Source organism: Corythoichthys intestinalis, chromosome 18 (assembly GCF_030265065.1).
Source record: "Corythoichthys intestinalis isolate RoL2023-P3 chromosome 18, ASM3026506v1, whole genome shotgun sequence".
In the NCBI taxonomy this organism is placed as follows: Eukaryota; Metazoa; Chordata; class Actinopteri; order Syngnathiformes; family Syngnathidae; genus Corythoichthys; species Corythoichthys intestinalis.
In genome coordinates this window covers 16,359,184-16,372,816 of record NC_080412.1, presented here as the reverse complement: position 1 = coordinate 16,372,816, position 13,633 = coordinate 16,359,184, and the positions used below count along the sequence as shown (strand labels likewise).

Below are 13,633 nucleotides of genomic sequence, written 5' to 3'. Positions count from 1 at the left end.
GCGAAATGTAAAAAGACATTTTTTAAAAAAAAACTTCTAACCAACATTATTGGAATTGCCTGGCATAAGTCATCTCTATCTGTAAGAGGGCAAACAGCAATTTTCATTCAAAACATTCAAATCATCCACATGACCTCACGTTTTATTGTCCTCTGGTTGAGTTCAGTCGATGACATAGTTGGTCGGCAAGGCACCCCATTTGCACATCTCAGTGCTATTTGTTTTTGCAGATGGAGTCCAACCTATCAAGTAGCTTAATGTCATCTTCCAGCTGCTTCATTTCAACCTCCAGACGCACTTTTTTAGTCTTCATTGATGGCGTGTCTATCACGAAGGGGAGGCGTAGGTACTCTGCATTTAACTCACTGTATTTTTGCTTCAGGTCCTGAAAAGAGCCAGTTTTAAATGTCAAAGAATATAAAAGAATTGACTCATGAATTAATTGAGCGGATCAGACAATATTAGCAATCCACTTGAAGTTTTTTTTTTTAAAATCTCTTAAGAAAAATGTATGATCATTATTCAGGATGTAGTGAAATACCAGTTATCACTAGTGTTGCACCGATACTATTTTTTGGCTTGCTACATGATGTAGTGAAATGCCAGTTATCACTAGTGTTGCACCGATACTATTTTTTAGCTTCCGATACCGATTCCCGCCAGTGTAGATCGGCCTATACGATACATTAAAAAAAATATATATATACTATAGTTTACTTTTAATACTAAACTTCAATTTAGAGTCATTGCTATCATAGCTCGGCAAACACTGCTTAGCTCGTTGGCTATTGCCTGCGCTAGATATCCAATCCATTTTAAGTGAGAGGGCTAGGAGCGGATGGGCAAACGTTAATTTGCTGCCACCCTCCAAGTTCAAATGGATTGGACATCTTCTACTTAGGCCTGTCGTGAAAACAAATTTTAGTAGGCGATATATTGTCTCATTAATTATTGCCGATATTTGATATTATTGTCAATTTTTTTTAGACCAGTTAAACCACTAATGTAGTGACAATACATCCTAATAAATCACCCATTCAAATGCAATAAATTGTTATTCTTAAATAAAACATAAAGCATATTAAATATATATATATGTATATATATTTAAAAACAAATAAATAAATAAACATACAATACATAACGAGTCATTTTAAAGCTAGCTAAGTGGAGAATATGAAATACCGCAATTTTCGGACTATAAGGCGCACCTGACTAAAAGCCGCCATCTACCAAATTTGACACGAAAATGGCATTTGTTCATAGATAAGCCACACTGGAGTATAAACTGCAGCTGTCCTTGGCAACATAAGACTGTCTTCAAGCAAATGAAGCAACATAAAGCTTTGAACCAATTGGTTGCAAAACTTCAATCCTCCAAGAAGCTTCATTTGGTCTCACTGCTCCCTTGGGGGAGACAGTCAACCTCTGCTGCCACCTGCTGTCAACAATGTTGTCATCCAACATGCCTCCTAGCTTGCATTGCAGCGCGAAAGATGTAAATAATAATCAAAACTCATGTTCTGTACTAATTATATCTTCAGTTACTGTTCCAGTTGTTTTATTAATTGCTGGCTATGGTATTTGGTAACACTTTATTTGACAGTGGCACCATAAAACTGTCATTAAGACTATCATACTTATAGTGTGATACTGCCATGAACATCAATGAAGGCTGATGACAGATGTCATTTTGTGTCATCCGGCAAATTATCTCACTTTTGAATGGATGTAAAAGATCCGAGCTGGACATAAGAGTTGGTGACATAATTTGCCGGATGACACTTAATGACATCGGTCATACGTATGCATTCATGAATGCCCATGAAAGTGTCATGTCTTAAAACTAAACGGTCTTATGGTAGTCTTTGGACGCCGCTGTCAAATAAAATGTTACCTATTAACTCAACTAAATCAACAAAAAATCCCCACAGGACTATAAGCCGCTGGATTCAAAATGAGGGAAAAAAGTAGCGGCTTATAGTCCAAAAATTACGGTAGGTGAGAAACCCAATGCCATTTTTGTTCTTTGCCGATTAGAGCCCATCAAAAGTGATCCAAAATGACTGTCACCTTGCCCTGTAAAGTGTGCATGTTAGCAAATTCAAAGCCAAATTATTTATTGCTAATCAAACTTGTCATAATGGGTGTCATTTTAAAATTATTCTTAATGTAGAATCTGACGTATTTGAGATTAACTCCAGAAATCTTTATATACATGTTAAACATGATAGCTTTTCTTTTGAAATCTTTACCGGTGGTACATTTGCTAAGTCGATAACTGTAAGCTTTACACTCAGTAAAAAACAAAAAGTGCACTTATCTTCTGTTTTCGTCATACATGTGGTTTTCAGTAAGATTTTTTTTTTTTTTACGCATCGTTTGAGAATGCTGTAAACCAGTGAATTGTCATGTTTGAAGTGTCACCTTTTAACTGCAAGCTTGCGTTTTGGAGAGGAGTGCCATGTTTTATAGTAGGCTAAAGTAGCTAGTGCATTTTCTTTTCCCCATTAGCCTCAATGTAGAAGTGCTACCATTTAACAATGTTTAATATAGATGTGTCTCCTTATTTTGTATGTTTGAAATTTAATTCCACGGTGTGTTGATGACCAATTGACGTCTGTGAAAGGAACTGGAGTCTCATATGCAATCAACACACACGAGTGCCAAGTGCAAGCAGCACACGCAAACATTCGCACGCAGCGATAAATCGCAGCCGGGAAAATTACTGCTTTAATTTTTATTTACCGTGCGATTAATTGAATTATTGCATATGAAGACAGGCTTACTAGTGATAAATCTTTGTAATTCACAGCAGAGAATGATTAGGTGCCACATGATTGGATGTTTATCATCATCTTGGAAAAGGTGACAAGCGATCCTTTTTTTTTTTACAGCGGCGTTCGTAGCTGGCAGCCATCTTGGGTAGGTCAAACAGTGTTTGGAACTAAACCATGAAGACTACATATTGCTCAGCAGCATCGGCACATTATTTTTTAGTACTATGATGATACTGATGACGTCATTTTAATGCCGCATCAGTATCGGTGCAACACTAATTTTATATCAGTTCAGGTTATTGTGTGCCCTGTGATTGATTGGCGATCAATCCAGGCTGTAGGCATACTATTATAAAAAGAGAACGCTGTAGTAAAGTACCTCAATGATTTCCTGACATTCTTTGTCAGAAAGGCATTTCATGGTTTCGTGTTGTTCTTGCTTTTTCAAATTAATGTTGTACTCTTCCAGTGCCTTTTGATGTTTTGCTTTGCGCCGCATCAGATAGTTCGGTACTTCTCCATAATCCTGCAGTAACAACAACAACAACAACAAAACATTAGCACCAATGATGGGTGCCTTAAATTTTATGTATAAAAAAGTAGAGCCGATTGATTAGATTGTACTCGCTATTAATCACTGTCTCACAATTCAATCATGAATTAAAAAAGTTATGAGTACATTTATTAAAAAATGCAACAGTAATATTACTGTATTTTAACTTGAAAATTCAGTTAATCTCACGTAATTAATCACTATTAAAATCATGGGCATAGGTTTGGTCTCAATAATGGTAGGGACAATATAACAGCATAACCATAACTTTTTGCTCAGGATGGGACATTAATAAGACCAAACAGATTGGGTGAACGGGGGTCAGGGCTACATTTCGCACGAATATGAACCTAATTAATTAATATGCTAAATCAGGGGTGCTCATTACGTCCAGTCGACCAGTCGGTCGCAACACTAGTGTGGGTAGCTCGCTGCATCCATCCCAAAAACGTTTTTTTAATGTACATAGTTAATTATGATTATGTTGTGTGAGCAACGTATGAGTTTATGCAGCACCCGTCTCTCTCTAAGCAGCTTCTAGCTCATGTTTTTTTGGTTCAATAGTTTCCAGCAGAGTTCACTACATTTCTCTCAGTCTAATTAACGTTAACAATAGAAAACACAAACGGAAGGACACTTCCAAGCAACTTCCTACTCGAGTTTTGCAGGTTAGCAAGTTCACACAGTTTGATGTTATGCTAACTGATGCAGGTCGGATTTTCAGTAGCAAAATTTGTTCTGTGTGTGTGTGTGTGGGGGGGGGGGGGCGCATTCAGCAAGTGAAAATGGGTAAATGTAAGTTTGAACATGATGAAAATAATCCACTTATTATGGTAGGGTCAATTCTATCCTTACAACATATGGGAAGACAATCTAAATCACCTGTATAACTGAACTCATTATATAATATATATAAGGTTGCTTAAAGGTTGGCGGGGCAATATGAGCATCCTGAAAAGTTGGTAGTGTTATGTCCATATAGTTACCGTCCCGATGCAAACCTATGCCCTTGATTAAAATGTGTAATCATTGCCCAACTTTAATTAAAAACAAAAAAACACATCCGAACTGTTTACTATTCCTGCTTTCCATAAAAAGTACTTGACAGAATGAACTTTGTCCTCAAATATCTGGGGAAAATACCTTTTTTCTTATGTACATAGGGACAAGTCCCGAGTTTTTACTATGGCACTCCTTGTGTCCCTTGTTTGTGTCAACAACACACGGAGGTTGTTTGGGTCCCATTGGTGTGGTTGCCTTTCTCTTTGGTGGAGTGCCAACGGGCGGCAGAAACGGCCCCGTGGGGACAGCTGGTTTCTTCATCGAACAGGTGTAATGACTCTTGACCTGTTTGACTAGAAAATAAAGTTACAATGAATATTAACTTGGTGTCCTTGGTTAAAACAAAACAGTCCATCCATCCATCCATCCATCCATCCATCCATCCATCCATCCATCCATCCATCCATCCATCCATCCATCCATCCATCCATCCATCCATCCATCCATCCATCCATCCATCCATCCATCCATCCATCCATCCATCCATCCATCCATCCATCCATCCATCCATCCATCCATCCATCCATCCATCCTCTACACCCTGGACTAGTTGACTGCACAGGGCACATACAGATTTACAGTGGGGCAAATAAGTATTTAGTCAACCACTAATTGTGCAAGTTCTCCCACTTAAAAATATTAGAGAGGCCTATAATTGTCAACATGGGTAAACCTCAACCATGAGAGACAGAATGTGGAACCCCCTCCCAGAAATGCATTATTTGATTTTTAAAGAATTTATTTGCAAATAATGGTGGAAAATAAGTATTTGCTCAATACCAAAAGTTCATCTCAATACTTTGTTATGTACCCTTTGTTGGCAATAACGGAGGCCAAACGTTTTCTGTAACTCTTCACAAGCTTTTCACACACTGTTGCTGGTATTTTGGCCCATTCCTCCATGTAGATCTCCTCTAGAGCAGTGATGTTTTGGGGCTGTCGTTGGGCAACACGGACTTTCAACTCCCTCCTCAACCCGTGGCGTCAAAATGATAACATGAGCGGTGAGCAAAAACCTCAGAACCACACGGAGGGACCTGGTGAATGACCTAGAGAGAGCTGGGACCACAGTAACAAAGGCTACTATCAGTAACACAATGCGCCGCCAGGGACTCAAATCCTGCACTGCCAGACGTGTCCCCCTGCTGAAGAAAGTACACGTCCTGGCCCATCTGCAGTTCGCTAGAGAACATTTGGATGATCCAGAAGAGGACTGGGAGAGTGTGTTATGGTCAGATGAAACCAAAATAGAACTTTTTGGTTCTCGTGTTTGGAGGAAAAATAATACTGAATTGCACCATACCCACTGTGAAGCATGAGGGTGGAAACATCATGTATCGAGAAATTTGGGTGAAAATCTCCTTCCATCAGCAGGGCATTGAAGATGAGACATGGCTGGGTCTTTCAGCACGACAATGATCCCAAACACACAGCCAGGGCAACAAAGGAGTGGCTTCGTAAGGAGCATTTTAAGGTCCTGGAGTAGCCTAGCCAGTCTCCAGATCTCAACCCCATGAAAATCTGTGGAGGGAGTTGAAAGTCCGTGTTGCCAGCCCCAAAACATCACTGCTCTAGAGGAGATCTGCATGGAGGAATGGGCCAAAATACCAGCAACAGTGTTTGAAAAGCTTGTGAAGAGTTACAGAAAACGTTTGGCCTCCGTTATTGCCAACAAAGGGTAAATAACAAAGTACTGAGATTTTGGTATTGACCAAATACTTATTTTCCACCATGATTTGCAAATAAATTCTTTAAAAATCAAACAATGTGATTTTCTGTTTTTTTCCCCCACATGCTGTCTCTCATGGTTGAGGTTTACCCATGTTGACAATTACAGGCCTCTCTAATATTTTCAAGTGGGAGAACTTGCACAATTAGTGGTTGACTAAGTATATATATATATATATATATATATATATATATATATATATATATATATATATATATATATATATATATATATATATATATATATATATATATATATATATATATATGTATATGTATATAAAAAAAAAAGATAAAAATGATTCACACTCTGGGCTGGGCAATATGGCCTAAAAATAGATATTTTTTCCCACCAAAACTTTGATTTATGATTTTTACCACCTGATTTTTTCTCTTCCCTGTACTTTCCTTTTCTATTAATGGAGGTAATAAGTACAAAAGACAGAAAAAGCACAAAACCGCCTTAACCCTTTTAACCCTTAATAAGGCATTCATTGAACTCAGCCACTGACGGTGCTACATCCAATCCAATTGAACCTACCTAGTCAAAATGTCAGTGCTTTGTTAAATCTCTACATAACACAGATTGAAGGTTTCTTCAGTTAGATCGATTGATGGATAGAATATGAAAACACAGAAGGTGTGACAAAAAAAACCCTAAAAGGTATACAAGTGAATAATGAAATGCAAACTCACTCTCAGGTAGTTTAGGTTCTTTGGAGTGTTTTTTCAGGAAATTGGCTGGTAGGGGCATCTCCAATTTGGTTGGCCCCATAGTTTTCATGTAATTTGTTGACTTGGTCTCTTCGAGAACTGTTGGCCTGAACTTTGACACATACCTTTGGAAAATGCACATTAAAAGAAATTATTTTACACATAACTCATTGGCTGCCATTGACGGCGCTTCTCGTCCAATCCAAGGGCGTAGGTTTGGTCTCAACATTGGTAGGTTATATTAGATATATATATATATATATATATATATACGATATAACAGCATAACCTGCTTGTACACTTTTTGCAGGGGACGGGACATTAATAAGACCAAAAAAATTGGGTGAACGGGGGTCAAAGCAAAGTTTCATACGAATATGAACTTAATAAATTGATGGGCTAAATGATTAATGCAAAATCTTCGTTTTCAAAAACTACCAAAAACATTTTGAAAACTTCCAGAATAAATGTCTGGATTTTATTAGCAAATATAAATTGCAATATTGGAACATAACTTAAATTATATTCATATACAGTGGTATGAAAAAGTATCCGAACATTTTGGAATTTCTCACACTTCTGCATAAAATCACCATCAAATGTGATCTGATCTTGGTCAAAATCATACAGATGAAAGTGTCTGCCTTGACTAAAACCTCCCAAACATTTATAATTTTTCATATTTTAATGATGATAGTATCCAAACAATGACAGAAGGGGGAAAAACAAGTAAGTGAACCATCACATTTGTCATCAAGACAATTCTTACCAGGTGTGTGTTTTATAGTGGGCAGGGAAGCCTTAAACCACTCATTAGTGATCGGGCATACACCGGACTTAAATTGTTTGGTAAAAATAGGTTTCCACTGCTCTTTAAGTCTCCTTAGACAGCAGGTTCACTTACAGGTTCTGTCATTGTTTGCATGCTATCCTCATTAAAATACGAAAACCTATAAATGTTTGGGTGGTTTTAGTTAAAGCAGACACTATTTTAACATTTGTGTAATTTTCGAAATGATCTGAACACATTTGACGGTGATTTTTTGCAGAAATGTGAGAAATTCCAAAAGGTTCAGAAACTTTTTCATACCATCGTACACAATAAATACAAACTTGTTAAGAATCTTTTAACTATCCAGGAATGAAAAAAAAAAAAACCCATTTGTCTCAAGACCACTCAACATTGTCTATCTAAATAAATACAACGACAAAAACGTCTTAGTCAGGGTATAACAAAAATACATAAAAGCTTTCTTTCAGGTCAAACACTACTGACTTTGTCCACAAACGCAGCTAAATTTAACAAAAAATGAAAACTTATAACCTCGACTACGATTAATGTATGATTATCTGAAAAATAAAAAAAATGTCTTTTTTTTTTCTAAATCATGTAGACAAAAAATACATTTTAAATAAATGCAAGTCATCAGCCAATAAAACGTGCTTTTGAGGGGGGATAACAAAAAAAAAAAAAAAAAAAAAAATTAAATGTATGACCGAACGTAATGAAAATAATTCACCTAATAATGGTAGGGTCAATTCTATCCTTACAACCACAAATAGAAAGACAATCTAAATTACCTATAGAATTGAACTCATTATATAATGCAAATAAGGTTGCTTAAATGTAGTTGGGGACAATTTGAGCATCCTGGAAAGTTGGTAGTGTTTTGTCCCTACCGTCCCTATGCAAACCAACGCCCTTGGTCCAATCTATTTTGTCTGGGAGGCTGCCAACGATTGCCAATGGCAGCGAAACATGATCACTCGGTGCTCAATTGAAATTGATTCGAAATGTTTTATTTCTTAAAAAATATTCTTATTAATTGCAAAATGAACGAAGTGTTACCTTTGTGGCTTCTCGATTATAACAGTCTTCTCAATAAAATTGTGAATGGACTCAAGAGGAAAAAAATCTCCAGCCATCTTTGCAGAATTTGGACCGGGTCAGCTTTGATTGCAAGCCACTTGATTTGGTCGACTGGTTCCGATCCAAATATGACTGAACAATGCATGATTTGCCAATCAATGTCAAATGGAAAGCTATGTATTAAACCCATGGGCGAGTTACCGCTGACGACGTGAATTTTGGTCGCTCTGTATTAAGGGCGCACTAAACTCCGCTCGTGAACGTCACCACCAAGTGAACGCATCGCTCGCCCGCATGACATCATCATTTCACTCTGTGTACGTGAAAACGTCACCTGGCTAAGTCACGTGATCAGTGGTAGCCCGAGTGATGGTTTGCGAGTTGTAAAACTTGTAAGCGCTACCGTCCTATTCTTCCTTACGTCTGCTCTTGGAGCAAATATCGGAATTTTTATTACCTATGGATATCTGTTTATTTATTTGGATTAATAAATCTCAATTTAAAAGTCAATAAGTACTTTAACCTGCCAGTCATGATCAATTACGTCCTGTTTTTGGGGTTTCTGCGCTCTCTTGTGTTGGGATTGAGAAATTACATGTCAAAAATTAGTTTTGCACAGCAATGTAGATGGATTACGGTTACGACCAATCTTGATGATGTCTAATAAAACTGCATATCAATGATCATTTTGGATACCATTTTCCATATATTACACATTTGCCATATTATTTTTGTAGGGATTATGATGTTATATGGGACTCCATGGGCCCCTGCCTATGATGGGACCCTAGAATCCTTCCTCTTTCACCCCTTATCAGTGTCAGATTACAACCAGCAACCAGATTCTTGTTGATCCTCTTCTTTTGTCACCAAATTCACAAAAACATAATGACAGTAACTCACTGGCTTGCCATTGCCAATCCAATTGAAGTGGGACTCTCCCAGTTCAAATGGACCGGATGTCTACTACTGATGAACTAGTGATCAACTCTTTAGCCACATCGGTTAGTTAAAAACGCCTGCGTAAGAAATATGGGAGATTATACAATCATTCAAATGAAAATTTCCTCCTTTAGTTTATTGACCAAATGGTTATCTTGCCTAGAGGAAAAAACAGTGAGCTGGGGAAAAAAAACAAAAAACACTCACTTTGACACGTTTTACAATAATGCATATGCACAATTAAGTCAATCATTTACAAGTTTTATACATGAAAAAACTTTTTTTCATCTATGTACAACACTGACATTAAAAGCTAAATCTTAATGAATGCCTAATATGTATAACTTCCAATCATTTATTTAATAAACATCAGAAAAGTAAACTTCATTGACTCAACAAAGCATTTTATATTTCCTGATACTTTAGTGCTGTGCGATATGGAAAAAAAATCTATCGCAATATGGGTAATTTTATGTCATGATATCAATACGCCACGATATAATACATTTATAATTAGTTGTTTAAATGCATCAAGTGAAGGTGCAACATAAAACTAGCAGCACAGTAATGTACACATTTTTGCTCGAATGTAATTTTACTAATAATTGTGTATGTGGGGTTTTAGAATTTAAGATTACTGTATTTTAGGTTAGTATAGCATAGTTAATATTAGCATTAATAATACTTAAAATTGGAAGGAATTGTGTACTTTATGTTCTGGATGAATTATATATTTTCTATTGTCTTGCATGCATTACTCACATACTATTAACAGGAAGAGTAAATTGTCAATTTATTGATTGGTGATACCATTGTGGCATATTGAGTCCAATCAACTGGCTAAAATGTGCATTGAAGGAACAGGTCTATTTACGGTGATGACGATATACATGTAAAATGTCATTTTGACGATACATATTGTCAAATCATACAGCACTAATTCTGATTTTGACTGCACCAGAGTCTTTAATATGGTCATACGTTGCCCTTAGCGACCAGATCTGTAAACGATCCGATTTGGACTGTCCGTAGGTTGAGATAAAAGTTCAAGTAATAACACATGCAGTACAAATGATAACGTTCCAAACATGTAGTTACATCAGTCTTTCATCATTTTAACGGAGGTGAGCCCAGGCGTGAAGCAGGGGTTTCTATTACCCCAGACGCCGACTGCCTCTTGCTGACTTTGATATGCTTGTTTTGGTGAAGATGCCGCACGAGATCATGTGCTACTTGTTGGAAACCATTTCAAGGAGTTTGATGTCATTCTCCACCTGTGTCATTTCACTCTCCAGTCGCAGCTTGCGGATCTTCAACGCCGGCGTGTCGATGACAAATGGGAGGCACAGGTAGGTCGAATTCAGCTTTGCTAATTTCTTCTTCAGGTCCTTGGGTTGTGGAAATGTTTTTATTAATAAAAAAAAATCAAAACAACAAGAACATCTATAGTGTCCAAATATTTCTATTGATAATGCTGGACCAAGGTTGTGCCCTATTTCGTTATCTTATTCAACCTCACTCAGTTATGTCAGTGTGTTCATTAGCAGGTATGGGTTATCTTCCCCTAAACGCATTGGCTTTCACTGACATCCAATCCATTTTGATTGGGAGGGGCAAATGAAGGAATGCACCATATGCCCCTTCAAGTCTAAATGGATTGGACGTCTAGCACCATCAATGGCAGGTAATCTAGGTCTGCTATGATTATTCAACTAATTGATCAGCAAAAGAATCAACATTTTACGAGTCAAATTATTGAGAAATTGCAAATTGTTCAAATCCTTTTTTTCTTTATATAGAGAACAATCTGTTGATGTTTTCTTTATTTTTATTTGGTCCAGCTTTAGTATTGAATCACAACAAAAAATACTGTATGTTATGTGAAAGAATACAATATTTTGTTTATATCTGGAAAGTGATTGGAAAAAAAAAAAATTACCTCAATGATCTCATGAAACTCCTCATCTGTGAGGTCTTCGGGCCCCGGTGGTTTGGTCACCTCAATAATCCTCTCCCCCTCTGGAGATTTCGGGTGCTTGTTTTTGCGTCGCAACAGATATGTTGGGATTTCTCCATAATCCTGGAAGAGGAGGGAAACATTAAAACTTCTCAAAAGTAAATAACTGCATCACTAATTTCCTTGCGGATTGGAAAATGTCTGCATGAACATGTCGGGAAAATACCTTTTTCCTTATATACACAGGGACAAGTCCTGAGAATTTGTTATGAAACTCCTTGTGTCCTTTGTTAGAGTCAACAACACAAAGGGGTGGTTTGGTCAACTTTGGCACGGTTGCGAACATCCTTTTTGCGGGAAGCCCAGCGGGGAGCAGAAACGTCCCCGCTGGCAACATTGGCTTCTTATTACCACTGGTGCAAAAAACATTCCTGACATTTTGTTTGACTGGAAAGCACAGTGCATGGAAATTGAGCAGTCCATACTGTAAAGGTGACTAATGATTGAAGAGCATTTCGGAGGACTCACTGGCAGGCAGTTTTGATTCAATGGCGAGCTTTGTCAGGTAGTTTGCCGGATGCTGCAGCTCAATTACTGTCGTTGTTATGTTATTTTGCCTTGAGGTAGACACATACCTGGAAAAAAAGCATGAATTAGGTGTCCATCCTTGTCAGTGGCAGGCAATGAGTTATTGTTTTTACAATGTGAATTTGAGATTGCTTGTTTATATATTCGTGTCCTCTGATTGGTCGGCGACCAGTCAAGTGTGAAACAGCTATATGCTATGCCTTTTTGATTTTGACCCCCTACCTAACTCAGGGGTCAGTAAACTATGGCTCGTGAGCCATATCTGGTTCTTTTGATGAGTGCATCTGGCTCTCCGCCAAACCGTAATCTCTAACATTGAACTGGCCGGCTCGCTTGACATGAATGAGCTGTGATGAGCTCACGGCGCATTCTCACAGTGATCTTGGACACTTCAAACGTACGTTGCAATTATATGCTTCAATTCGGTGCCCATTGGTGGCCGCAGATTGCACGGAGATTGGCATTACGGAGCTCAGCCAGTAGCGTGGCTATAACGTATAGTAAAGTCAATAAAAATGCATAGAGGAAAATTAAACCACCAACGTGAACTGTGTAGTACCGCAAATCACACAGGCGTGTGATCGGTTTCACTTTTATGACTTTTTCACCTGTCAAATTGTTGCCATTTCCAGGAGAGTGAGACTCACGAAATTGCTACCTTGAGAGACTCCACCTGTCTCGGCCACTATGATCCATACGTCCCCCTGGTTGTGTATACATAAAGCCAATCCATTTTTCTATTTATTATTTTCTAAGTGGTGAGTATGCAACTGAGATTTTTTATCAATCAAAACTATACACACACACACGCACCTCTATATATACACACACATACACAAAACCCACCCAGTTAAAATAGATTGGACGTCTATTGTCGTCAGTGGTACTTAAATATGAGCATTCACTGGCACCAGTGAATTAATGTATGTCGAATAATTGGGACACAAAAGTACCATATGCACATTTTGTCATTTAAAATAAAAATAAATGAAGTCATGTTTTTATTTATTTTTTTTTTTTAAAGCAAAATAAGTGTCTGCAAATAAAGTTACCTCTTTGGCCTCTCCATGACAACATTCTTTTGAATAAAATTGTGAATGGAGTCCTCTAGGTGCTTTTCCCCCATGCAGCTGAACGAGATCGAGCAAGCTCGTCGGTTCCGATCCAAATACCGCTCAGCAACGTACGTACGCTGCAAAACCGTCCGCATGCAAAGTTGTGTGATGAAACTCACAATTGACGATGCGATGTTGTGTCTGTGTATAAAAGCGGGCTGCAAATCCACTAATCCAATGACGTCATCATGTTTCGCTGTGTATTAAGGGCCCCGGTTTAAATTCCAGTGAGGGGAGACGTCAACAATTAACCGAATTTTACTCCAGTTAACTATTTTCATGATTCTCTGGACAAAATAAATGCTAAGAATTGTGAGAAAACGG

General features: G+C 37.7%; 2 protein-coding genes across 2 annotated transcripts; both read right to left on the bottom strand.

The window, feature by feature from the left end:
• Positions 1-156: 156 nt before the first annotated feature.
• Positions 157-8,763, bottom strand: LOC130906488 (enkurin-like). Its single transcript, XM_057820879.1, has 5 exons — positions 8,687-8,763; positions 6,820-6,962; positions 4,477-4,688; positions 3,160-3,306; positions 157-385 (listed from the first exon to the last, which is right to left on the bottom strand). The coding sequence occupies exons 1-5, from the start codon at positions 8,761-8,763 to the stop codon at positions 215-217; spliced, it is 750 nt and encodes a 249-aa protein (XP_057676862.1). The 3' UTR covers positions 157-214.
• Positions 8,764-9,820: 1,057 nt separating this feature from the next.
• Positions 9,821-13,430, bottom strand: LOC130906924 (enkurin-like). Its single transcript, XM_057821653.1, has 5 exons — positions 13,247-13,430; positions 12,135-12,241; positions 11,833-12,053; positions 11,589-11,729; positions 9,821-11,037 (listed from the first exon to the last, which is right to left on the bottom strand). Exons 1-5 carry the CDS (start codon positions 13,402-13,404, stop codon positions 10,879-10,881), a joined length of 786 nt encoding a protein of 261 aa, XP_057677636.1. The 5' UTR covers positions 13,405-13,430; the 3' UTR covers positions 9,821-10,878.
• Between the last annotated feature and the right edge of the window lie 203 nt (positions 13,431-13,633).

Excerpts from the sequence above, each read along its gene's own strand:
- LOC130906488 (XM_057820879.1), bottom strand. The coding sequence starts at position 8,763 with ATGGCTGGAGATTTTTTTCCTCTTGAGTCCATTCACAATTTTATTGAG. Across the intron at positions 4,689-6,819 it reads AGAACCTAAACTACCTGAGA|TCAAACAGGTCAAGAGTCAT; the intron begins GTGAGTTTGCAT and ends TTTATTTTCTAG. Across the intron at positions 3,307-4,476 it reads CTATGTACATAAGAAAAAAG|GATTATGGAGAAGTACCGAA; the intron begins GTATTTTCCCCA and ends TTGTTACTGCAG.
- LOC130906924 (XM_057821653.1), bottom strand. The coding sequence starts at position 13,404 with ATGCGGACGGTTTTGCAGCGTACGTACGTTGCTGAGCGGTATTTGGAT. Across the intron at positions 12,054-12,134 it reads TGAATCAAAACTGCCTGCCA|TCAAACAAAATGTCAGGAAT; the intron begins GTGAGTCCTCCG and ends TGTGCTTTCCAG. Across the intron at positions 11,038-11,588 it reads AGTTTCATGAGATCATTGAG|GACCTGAAGAAGAAATTAGC; the intron begins GTAATTTTTTTT and ends CCACAACCCAAG.